Source organism: Electrophorus electricus, chromosome 8 (genome assembly GCF_041902795.1).
Source record: "Electrophorus electricus isolate QZ-2024a chromosome 8, ASM4190279v1, whole genome shotgun sequence".
Lineage (NCBI taxonomy): Eukaryota > Metazoa > Chordata > Actinopteri > Gymnotiformes > Gymnotidae > Electrophorus > Electrophorus electricus.
Window position 1 is genome coordinate 25,832,501 of NC_137504.1, and position 12,043 is coordinate 25,844,543.

Genomic DNA, 12,043 nt, shown 5'->3' on the forward strand with positions numbered 1-12,043 from the left:
ATTACTACAGCCAGCAGGGTCAAAAAGGCAGGCAGCCACTTAACCCGGGCACGTCCGCGACAAAGAAATCAAAGCCAGGGAAAGGGTCAATCCCGGATGGCTTGGACATGGACGAGCAACAGGCAGGAACCGCGAGTGGCGAGTAACGAGTTCATCATTAGCAGCAGGTGTGTGTAGAGGGTGGAGCTGGAAGAACGAGCGAAGCTTGAGAGGCAAAGCCTGGATGCACAGTCTCCCTTGTGAGGGGGTTGACAGCAGGTAGGGTGTGAGACAGACGGGGGAGAGAGAGAGAAACACGACAAGGAGAGAGCGAGAGAGATTTGAGGAGTCGCGCTTTCTGGGACAGAATGATGGGGAAGGAGCGAGGTGTGAAAAGTATGGCTGAGACTGCATTTGAACCCCCTACACCCCCCCATATGAAGCAGTCGTGCTTAAAGATCTCGTTTAAATGCACACTCACTAATGGCGTTCACTGGGAGGATCCCGACACACAAAGCAGAGCGATGAATGCAAAGGCTTTGACCTGGTGATGCGTGTAGGATGCTGAACACATCCATCTGCACTGCTCCTTTCTAATGGATTTTTTCCTAATTTGTCATGCATTGATGCCCATTCCAAAAATACTTGAAGCTCTTCACTAAACTTATTTATATACCAAAGATGTTTTTAAATTGCAGTTAATTGGCATAGTTTACAAGTCTAGGATGAAGAGGGTGGACTTTGGAGAATCTGCATGGCGATGTTGGTTCTTGGCCCAGCGTTCGAGCGTGGATACCACGCTCATCATGACACGGCACAGCGTTGCGCCGAACGTAAAGGCCCTCCAGGGCCAAACCGGCACACTGCGAGTGTTGCCCTATCAGCACATCACGTACAATTCCACTCTCCCTGCACCTGCAGCTTCCAGACCAGGAGCCTCACCAGTGGATGGTGGGAGAGAGAGAGGGAGAGAGAGAGAGAGGGAGAGCAGAGTATGGAATGATAAGCTGTCATGGGGCGGAAATGGGATCTAAATTCATTTCCTTTCATTTCTTGCTTCTGTGAACTTGCAAGAAGCCAGAGACTGAAAGTCAAATGCCTGCTCGTGAGATAAGCCACAGGCTGTGGAGGATGCTAAACAAATGTCACCGATACGCATCTGTTGTAGTATGGGGCACCATAATAGCAAAGCTGCACCTGTGGCCAATGGCATTGCACCAGGGATAAATTCCAGAGTTCATGCGCCTTTGATAAACGAGACGAACTGGTTCTCTCTGTGGTGGAAACATTCGGTTCATGGCCTCTTTGCTTGCCTGTTTGTGACTTAAGATGTCCATCTTTTAAATGCAAACTAAGGCTCTTTGTCAGGTAAATTGGTAACATTTTACTCTGTGACAAAAAACCATTAACGAATGATTGTGACTGCTGCTATTCTATATTGTATATGAAACTGTTATTGTGTATGCACAAATATATCCAAGTTAACTTTAAAAGTATTTTATTTAGTTTTTCTAAGTCAGGTAATTAATTAAAAATAACACTGTACAGATCATAAAAATATTCATTAACATATTTTAATTGTTACTAATTGTTACAAAGTGTTTAATAATACCTGTCTTGACAGTGTTCTTCATCATGATCAGGTTTTCTAAAAATATTAACATACTATTAATTACTATTAATTGCAATTAATAGTAGTTTCAGTTTGGTTTGTTACTGATTTATTCTAAAGTGTTTTTCTGCATTCCTTGCATATCCAGCATATTTGTTTGAGGACATGATTTTATTCACTCTACTCAAATTGTTTACTGCTAAGAATGAATTTGAATGTTTGATTGTCATCTCATTAGCATATCTCCTTAGTGATTATGTTGTTTATGCCCATTCAGTCCACGTTGCTATTTTGCCTGCATGCAACTTCTTACCTACTCTGCTCAAAATACCCTTCAACTCCTCTGTCCTCATATATCTGTACACCATAGCACATCAGACACACATCAGAGGGGACAGGGGGAAAACCTCTCACATTACTGTCCAAACGAGAGAGAGAGAGAGAGAGAGAGAGAGAGAGAGAGAGAGAGAGAGAGAGAGAGAGAGAGAGAGAGAGAGAGAGAGAGAGAGAGAGAGAGAGAGAGAGAGAGAGAGAGAGAGAGAGAGAGAGAGAGAGGCTGTCTACCAGCCAGCCCAATCCCAGCATGGCCTGATTAAGCCGCAGGGTTATCGGTTCAGATCCCCCACTTCTCCTGCTCACAGGTGGAGTGAGAAGAAAAGCTGTTTGGCCACGAACTTATTAAAAGAGAGTCGAGCTTCTCCCTGCGTTCATCAGCTATAAATATTCTCCATTTGTCCCCCGTCTTCCCTACACATGCGGCTAATAGCCGATGAAATGGCTCTGTCATTTGGCAGTGCTCAGGGTTTATCAGCCCGATTTATCCACCTCCCATGTGCTCATACATACACACGCACACACACAGATGCTTGCATACACACACGCTTGCTTTCCTGTCCATCCACTTCTGATGGCATGGGTGATGTGATGAATCTCTTAAAAGCCTGAAGTTGAAATTGCTTCCCTTGAAATTGTGCAACAGTGGAAAATATGTATTGGGACAACAATATCTCTTTCCCCATGCCCATGCTATGAACCTTTAAATCAGAAAAATTGCCCACGTGGCCTCTAGCAAGATTGGAAACGCATTCTAATGAAACCTATCATTAATCACCCCAGTCGGACGCAGGGCAGAGAAAAGGAGGAGATGATTAGAGGCTGGCCCACTGCTCTCCGCCCGCCTCTATGCTTCATACTACTCATTTGGCCCTTCATTTAAAGCCGAGGAAAAACACCAAAAACGTCTGACGAAGGGGGCCCGATGCCAGCGCCAGAGCCATGTTTACACGCCGAAGAAACTAACTAGGTCTGACATTTTGGTAGAGACGTTGATGGTCAGAGTCGATGGTGTTAACATTTCTGGAATTATTTCACTGCACATTTTTATCTGTTATGTGTGTGCATGGGACAAATAAACTTTGATGTGATTTGATGTGATTAAACAAACGGCCGCTAGCCCCTTAGGGCAGCGAGTGACACATCGGGGCATTGCAATTGTATGCAGCAAAACTTCAGCTGGCGTTTTCCGACGACCTCCCCGCTGATGTCAGTGTGGCAGTGAGTGTGAGCTCCTGGCTAACAGGGCTCGCTGTCCTTGGCAGGATCGACGTGATGTTTTTACTTGTAGATCCATGAAGGTTATTAGCAGTTCGTCTCAGCGCCCTTTTGTCGAATACAAATTAATAATCAGAGATAGAGAGGTTCAATCTCTTTTTTTGTTTTACCTAGAATTTTCATGCACAAGAGAAAAGCAATCAATTTAATCTCCTTTGCCTGACTTTTATAGCTAGCCTATGGCTCTGGTCAGCGTTCCTGAAACACATACAGCCCCAACATATGGAAATGTTGAATACTGGAGGAAGCATAGTATATCTCTTTGGCATTCCAACCCACTGAGTGCTACTGTATATACGGTGGGTAGACTATCCTAAGGAGATGTTCAACTCATGTTACAAGTACAAACAAACAGCCCTGTTGTTTTGAAACAACTCCAAGAAATATCTTAGCATTTGAAGTGCCAAAGGAGTTCAGTAAATGCTCCAAATTGTCAGCAGAATGAAAATTGTTATTAAGAACTTTATAAGAGTTACCATTCATAGGCAGAATCTGTTTGGTCATTGCAGAAAATGATTTTAATTTAAATCTCTAAGTCAAAATTAATGTGATATCTTCCCGTGAGAGCCACCGCCAGCAGTCGAGTGAAAATTCAGTGATTTTCTGACAGCATTCTTTTCTTTTACTTTTGGAGGATTACAGGTATCCATCTCGCACCCGGGTCATGAACTTATTTAATGAATTATTTAATACCCAGTTATAAAATTCATTGCCATCATTATGCCTTGACATGCTGCCACGCTGTCTTCCTGCCAGAAGGAGAATGAGATGTCGAGATCCCCCATCTTAAAGTGATCGGGGTGCAGTCCTATAGCGTTGGGCATTAGCCACAGACACACACACTACTTGCTTGGCATTGTTTGAAGATACTTGGACTCCTGTTCAATGATGGCGAGCAGAGTTTTTTTGCTCGGTGTCAGAATGCAAGCTACCGTGATCATCCTGAAAACTACTTGCTTGGTGCTGGAAAAAAAAGTAAATTTATGTGGAGGGATTTTTTTCATTTCCCAAGTAATAAAGATTAGCGTCCCTTTGTTAGCTATTCACAGTGCTGTGAACCATCTCTGGCTGTATATGTACCTATAGGAGCAAACTTGGCATTTAGTCATTTAAATGGAATTATCATTATTTAGCATCCTGCTAGCATAGGAGCTGGTATTTTGGATTTTGTTATGTACTCCTAACCACCCCCCACCCCCCAAGTTTGCCACTCTTGTTTATGAAATGTAAATGAATCCACCAACATTCAGAATCAGCTCGTGGGCTTTGTAATATCGCTTGTAATATTGCTTCACTCCCCCATTTATTACAGCCACCAGCATTTGAGGGTTTGCGGTTGACGTAGTCATTCAACAGACACTCCGTGCTTCTCATATACAACTTCTCCAAAGTTCTGTATCCCCAAGGCAACGGATTTGCACTGCGTTTTACAGTATTCATATAGCTGAATGAAGAAGTCTGGAATGATAAGCTTTCTGAGTAATGATGCCTCATAACCTTGGTGCTATGAAACAATTATTTTTCTGTTGATGCAGTAATGTTGCCAAGTGGAATAGCTGATTTCTCGCTAAACTGATTCAGTTTGGAAGAATAAACAATGAAATATTTTCTTTGTGGTTGATACATTGGCGTTTGAAAACCTGACAAAGGAACATCGTAAACAAATATGAATGGCTGTGAAAACACATACTAATGGCTTTGAAACCAAAAGCAGTGTTTACTAGACCTGTTCTTCAGGCCCACACCCGTGTGCAGCCGTGCATGCTGAGGACAGAACTGTAGGCTCCAGTCATTTGTTAGTGTAGGTGTGTGTAGTCCTGAGACTGCACTGGTTTGTTAGTGTAGGTGTGTGTAGTCCTGAGACTGCACTGGTTTGTTAGTGTAGGTGTGTGTAGTCCTGAGACTGCACTGGTTTGTTAGTGTAGGTGTGTGTAGTCCTGAGACTGTACTGGTTTGTTAGTGTAGGTGTGTGTAGTCCTGAGACTGCACTGGTTTGTTAGTGCAGGGGTGTGTGTAGTCCTGAGACTGCACTGGTTTGTTAGTGTAGGTGTGTGTAGTCCTGAGACTGCACTGGTTTGTTAGTGCAGGGGTGTGTGTAGTCCTGAGACTGCACTGGTTTGTTAGTGTAGGTGTGTGTAGTCCTGAGACTGCACTGGTTTGTTGGTGCAGGGGTGTGTGTAGTCCTGAGACTGCACTGGTTTGTTGGTGCAGGGGTGTGTGTAGTCCTGAGCCTGCATGGGTTTGTTTTATGCAGGTGTGTGTAGATCCGACACTGCGGTTGTGTGGTTCGCGTGGTGGTTTTCTGCTCCATGCTCTGCACATTTTTTATTTGTGTTATTTCCTCTTCAGCTAATCAGGTAATTTTAAAGCCTTTCTGGGCCAAAGGTGTTAGAGAAGCTAAAATAGGACACTGGACCTAAAGGGCCTGGTTTACTGTTTGGGGATGTAATGACTAGTCCTAATGTTCTTAAAGTCACGCTGGCCGTGGTTTGTTCGGGTAGGTGGTTTCCCTGTTCTCTGATACTGTGAGTGTTTTTGTTAATGATAATTGAGAGCCCCCATGATCAAGGGTGGATATTTCAGCAGAGCCTTCCGCTGGAAAAGAAAAGAAAAGCAAACCAAGTAAAGCAAAACTAAATGAAAGGTCCTCACAAAGGCAACAGATTTTGGTCTTTTTGTTTGTTTTTTTTGTTTTTTGTTTTTTGTTTTTTGTTTTTTGTTTGCTTGTTTGCTTTTTAATCTTTTTGATTTATGAATCTTGCTGCTCATATTTTTGACAGATCATAAATCATCCTGGGACCCATGGAGGAGCTGAAAACTAAGAACCTGCTATTTTATTTTGTGTGTGTGTGTGTGTGTGTGTGTGTGTGTGTGTGTGTGTGTGTGTGGTTTGTTTGTTCTTGTATTTTTATTTGTGTGTGTGTGAGTGTGTGCATATGTGTATATATTTGTGTGTGTTTGTGTGCATGAAATGGAAAGCAGAACACTGAACACCTTTCTGGTTTCAGTGCAAAAGACTAAAACATCCTCTTTTTTTTTTAAATATTCTTTTGATAGACTTCATATATTGAATAGATTCACCTACCATGGTATCTGATTGTGAGTGAAGGCTGCCAGATACTTTCTGGAAATAAAGACGCACATGTGTCTTATTGCGAGCTTTCATTGCCTCAATATCTCACCCCTGTGCTTGTCTGAGCGGAACCTCTCTGGCTTTCTAAAGTGTGACTCCCTCTGGAGGTCTCTCTGATATCAGTGGTGCTGCATGTCTGCATTCTCAGCTCACAAACTCACTTCATTCCTCAGCGTGTCAGAGGACCGGCTGCGATGTCCCTCGAGAGAGCCCCTAAAATGAATGATTCCACAGCTCGCCTCCTTTAGGGCCCAGAGGCGGGTTGGAGGGGGCGTGTCAAATCCTGGACAAGGCCAGTGTAAAGGACAGAGCAGGGTGTGCCTACTGGGGTTAATGCGAGCTGGTCAAGGCTTCGTTGGGCGCGACCGGTACATGTGACGGATGAGAGGCCAGGCTGACGTGCAGCCATGATTCAGGATAAATTAATAACTGTCACTTCTGCGTCTCTTGCTCGGCTCGTTACAGGAGAATGCAGCTGCCTGGATGGCTACGCCCCTGACCCCGAACATGAGCACCTCTGCGTCCGCACCGACTGGGGCCGCAATGAGGGGTAAGGGGCTAGCAGACACCCCCGTGCCCTCCTACGGGACAGACATGAGCAATGAGCAGCAGACCGGTCCAGTAGGAGAGAGAGAAAGAAAGAGAGAGAGAGATGAGGGAAAGAGAGAGACCCTAGAAGTGGGAGGGAGAGAGGGAGAGGGTCAGAAGACAATGATTCATCATCTCACCACGAGCTCAGCGAAGGGGCACTCCTTTCTGTATGTTAATAAACTGGGCCAGCTGAGAAGCTGATCATAGTCTTGGTCTCTCCTATTGGCCTAATTAAATGGTTGAATGTGGTTCAGGAACAAGAAAATATACTGTAGTTGTTGTTTACTCTACACACTGACGTTTACCTTACACACTGGCAAGTGTGTGGACAGGAGGTCCATTTAGATACAGTGTGTACATGACAATGGATACCACAGTTGTCTGACTAAAGTGTATAATTAGAGTGTTATATTAGGCTCGGGTATATTCGTGCTGCCGTATTTCCTCATTGAGTCTTTCCACTGTTACATCACATCACATTTTTCTAGTGGTTTTACATAATTCATTCTTCATGTAATATAAATGTGTCTGTTCTTTCCTTGGGTTTGGTAGTCCATGGCCCTATTCGAACCTGGAGAGGGGTTATGATCTGGTGACAGGAGAGCAGGCCCCAGAGAAGATATTCAGGTGAGCAGAAACCAGGTCCTCGCCTCCCTATCCAAACACAGACGCTGGCCTCCACTAGAAAGACAGTACCTAGCCAGACGGCCTGCAATTCCCATAGGCCCTTGAGTTCAGATAGGGCACCCTCCCCGCACCCACACACACACACACACACACACACACACACACACACACACACACTGGTCACCAATCCACATTCACAGTAGGTAGGGATAGGTGAGAGTCCCTGGAGGACCTCCAGGAGCACGCTCGCCTGGGGCGGTGCTCTGTTCCAAAGCCCTTTTGGAAGCTTTCTGCAGCAGGCATTGTGAAGGAATGCCTGCCTGATGTGCACTTTGTCTGTGACATCCTGGACAGATGGAGGCTGGAGTGTAGCACCTCAGAGAGCTTGTTAGAAGCACCTTTCCAGTCATGCACAGAACCGACTCATCCGGAAAGTTCAGAACCTGGGGAAAGGGGTCCGAGCAATATATTTAGATTTAAAGGAGTTGATCTGAAAAGAGAGGGGAAAACAAGCAACTGGTGTCATTTGTAAACAAATTTCGTGGCATGCTCACAGACTGATTAAACTGCCCAATATACCTGCATCTACTACAGAAACACCATACTGCAGATGCTGCCAAACTATTGATAGGAAATTTTGGTTAACAAGTGGCTTATATGAAGCATTGTGAACTTCTGCTTACTACTAAATAGGCCCAATTGGTTTGTTTGGATTGATTGCACTTCCTGGGCTGTAGCTTGCCATCATTACATTTAGCAATTCTAATTCCTTGCCTCGCCAATTAACAGTCCATCACAGTTTAATTAACAAAGCGCAAGATGTAAATGTTTCCAAACTTGCAAAGCAGTGGATGAGAAACTGCTCGACAGTGCTGAATTTCCACCATTTTAGCCAGGGCACAGGAATGGCAGTCAAAAAGCGGAGTCTTTCAAATTTATTACTGCCCTCCCCCGCACCTTACTTACCCGCACTGTCCTCGCTCTCTCCTGGCCGATGACACAATCATTAAATGCAGCAGCCCTATAGTTGATTGATAACAGGGAGGGGGAGGCGATCAATGGCCTCTCTAGCACCAGTTGATGGGTGAGAAAAGGGACAGAACCATGGGTGTCTTATTTATGAGTGGAACTGTGTATCGATCGGTCAGGAGGTCAGGAGCCAGGTGTGTGCAGTGACCAAGATGTTAGAGAAGTGATCCTGACAAGAGATGGGCAAGGACCATAGGCAGGAAAAGTAGCACAATAAATGTGGAATTCCATATGAATTCCATATGATGCCAGGGTTCGGTCACATGTACTCCATCCTGCAGATTTATTCATCCGTTAAAGTCCCATAACCAAACTTGAGTATGACTACTTTTACGGGAATGCTTCTTCACGTGTTTGTTTTTCATGACAATTTATTATGGCTATTTAGTTTTCGGAAGACCCCTAAGTTGCATGCTACATTTAAGCTTAATTTGTTTCTATGCTACACACTAATCGCTATCATTGTGTGTTAGTGAAAATTCAGGGTGACTTCTAAGAAAGTAAAGACTGATTTGTAAAACTTAGAGGGAGGATATACACTTAATATTCCTTATTCGTTGGTACGTAGATTAATTTTTAGCGAGTTAATGATCCGTTAGGAGGAGACAACATTAAGTGCTCTATCAAGAATGTCACTGTCGCTGAGTATTTAGCAAAGAACTTGAATGAAAGTAAACACCAGTATTCATGGGGGTGTTTACAAGGTCAGGGTAATGGTAGCAGAGTCAGCAGATGTGTTGATCTTCAACCTAGCAGACTTCACTGATGCCCTGGTGGGAGCTTGTTCAGGTTTGAACCCCAGCTGTGCCACATAGAGGTCATGAACATAAATAATATAACATCCATGTGTTCAGTGGGACAGAATGACAGTTGGTTCAGTGCTTGGTGAAGTAGTGAATCCAGCCAAAGTATCCAGTTTGACCATAATATTGCATGACCCTAATCTTTCACTTAATAATAACAATAGGCATAATACCAACAGAAATAACTACTATAATTATTATAGTAATCTTATAAAGATTACTTAACCACTGAGCTGCCACATTACTAAAATAATAATAAGTATTAATAATGATGTTATTTATAGTAGTAGTAATTACATTTGTGTTTATTTCTCTGCCAACACTTCCCAAGCACCATCTCTCCCGATATCAGCATTCCTGGATAAGGCAGTGGATCCAGACCTCCCTTACACTGTTGCTGCTATCACAACACCTGCTTGTACCTTTCCGCTCATACCAGGCTTGGCTTCTCCCGGAGCGGTCCAGTTTCCTGCTGACAAGCAGCTGTGTTGTTAAAAAGTGGCAGTCAGCGTGGCAGGCATGTGCTGATGGCCACTGCTGTTGTGCCTGTCCACGTAGGTCCTCCTACAGCCTGGGACAAGGCCTCTGGCTCCCGGTCAGCAAGAGCTTTGTGGTGCCACCTGTGGAGCTGTCCATCAACCCCATCGCCAGCTGCAAGACCGACGTGCTGGTCACCGAGGACCCGGGCGAAGTCCGGTGAGTGTGCCGCGGCTGTCCGGCCCAAACCAACAGGAGCAGACATGTTAGAATAATAAATATTTGAACATGTTTCGTCCCGTGGTGACAATTTTGGTATTGGAAGTATGTGTCAGCATGTTGCTGTTATTTACCTACTATCTGCCTAAATATAAAATATAAGCACGGACACACACACACACACACACACACACACACACACACACACACACAGGGGGAGAGAGAGAGAGAGAGAGAGAGAGAGAGAGAGAGAGGAGAGAGAGAGAGAGAGAGAGACAGACAGCACATTTTATTTCTGAAACTCTTTCTGAAGATGATGTTTATTGAATTGAAGCATAAACACTACTTGGTGAATCGCTTGCAGTGAACTCCTCTCCCAGTGTGAACCGTAGTTCATACCGTTTCTATCCACACAGCTCCTGAAGGCGGGCCCTCTCAATGTTGCTGCCTGTCACATCTTCATGTCTGATGCTAAGTGATAGGCTCCACACCTGCTGTTGATGTGAACACCCTCTGGGAGACCAGCTATTTATTTAGTTTCCTGCAAGTAAAAAGCAGTTTTGCAGCTTCGCTCTGAACACATGAGCATTAATATTGTTCTCCCATTGCTAATATGTACCAATGCTCATTGTGAGAGTTCTCAGTGATATTATATCACACACAGTTCATAATAAAAGGCTTGCTGGCAAATAATTTGCTGGTTTATTTTAAATGTTTATTTATCAGGCAGTAAATTTGAGCTTAAAAGCCTGTCAGCCAGCAAATTATATACTGAGGGGATGCTAGTACATTAACAGGAAAATTTAAACTGTTATGAGACACATTCATGTATTATATAGTATATGCCAAAAGTAATACGCTGCTTAAAGGTTTAGTTATTTATGACCATTAGTTCATGTAGTTCACGGAGCTGTGTAGTTTTCCTTTATTGTATTGCATATAAACAAGTGATGCGTATACTCCAACCTTTGTTTTCAGATAAATAAAGATGAAAAATAATTCTAAGTTTTCAAAGACTTGGTGAAGGAAGGTTTTTTATGAGCTGGAACAGCAGGTCTTTCATCTTTCCCACCTATTGATAGCAGGTATTGAGGAAAAAAGTGCTCGTGATTGCTCAGTGCAAACTCATTTAGCTTACACCAGTATCAGTAACGGTGACCCAGAAAGGTTACAGGACACCAGTGGTCACAGAGCATTTAAGCTTTGAATACCAGCGCTGAAGGACCCTGGCGCCCAGTCGAGTGGAGACACTCCTCGCTCTGAGAGAACGTGGCAGAGCAGAGCAAACATGGCTAATCTTCCCACCACTAGCCAGCTAATGCAGCTGTCTGTGGTACCTTGGGATCGTGTGTAGCGGGAGGGGACTGGGCAAAGCAAGACGTGCCGCAGAAATAACAAACACACAAACAAACAAACGAACACAGCGGGAAGAGGGGTCATGGGCTTTGGGAAAGCATCAGAGGCACGCTGGAAACCACAGAGGTCAGATGCCCCAGCCCCTGCCTGGAGACGTATGTGCGGCGGCACCCCGTGCCACTGTGAGAAGCAAATATAGATTTGCTGAATCTCTAATCTGATTGGTCGACCGCATACATGAGGGGAAATGCACTTGGAGATGGGGTAAAACACGAGAGGAGGAGGTTTGTGCTTGTTATACTTTCACTTGCTTAAACATTTCAAGCCTGGAGAGGCCGCCTCTAGTCCGACTCAAGCCCATGATTGGTTCATCACTAGACCTCTGCAACTTACTTATCGACACCCTGCTGGTGTTGATGATGCAATTATCTACTTGTTGCAAAGAGTCCATTCACACATGTGCAATGATGGCAGCAGTGTGAGGGTAATGTTTTGAGGCTTCTCTAGGGCTTTTAACACCATACAGCCCTCGCTACTTGGTGAGAAGCCATGGGAGATGTAGGTGTATACCACCATTATCGCCTGGTTTACTACATGGCACCCAGA

The 12,043-nt window shown here is 44.3% G+C and overlaps 1 protein-coding gene across 7 annotated transcripts in view; it reads left to right on the forward strand.

Moving 5' to 3' along the window:
* The window catches only part of astn2 (astrotactin 2), a 266,754-nt gene that overhangs the window by 144,584 nt on the left and 110,127 nt on the right, over nucleotides 1-12,043 (forward strand). For all 7 annotated transcript variants that reach the window (XR_014125160.1, XR_014125159.1, XM_081720223.1 and 4 more), the window contains 3 exons: nucleotides 6,801-6,885; nucleotides 7,479-7,553; nucleotides 9,944-10,081. Coding sequence is in view for 5 of the 7 variants with exons in the window: in XM_081720223.1 (XP_081576349.1) it covers nucleotides 6,801-6,885; nucleotides 7,479-7,553; nucleotides 9,944-10,081 (298 nt within the window). In the remaining 2 variants the exon portion in view is untranslated. The remainder of the gene's footprint in view (nucleotides 1-6,800; nucleotides 6,886-7,478; nucleotides 7,554-9,943; nucleotides 10,082-12,043) is intronic.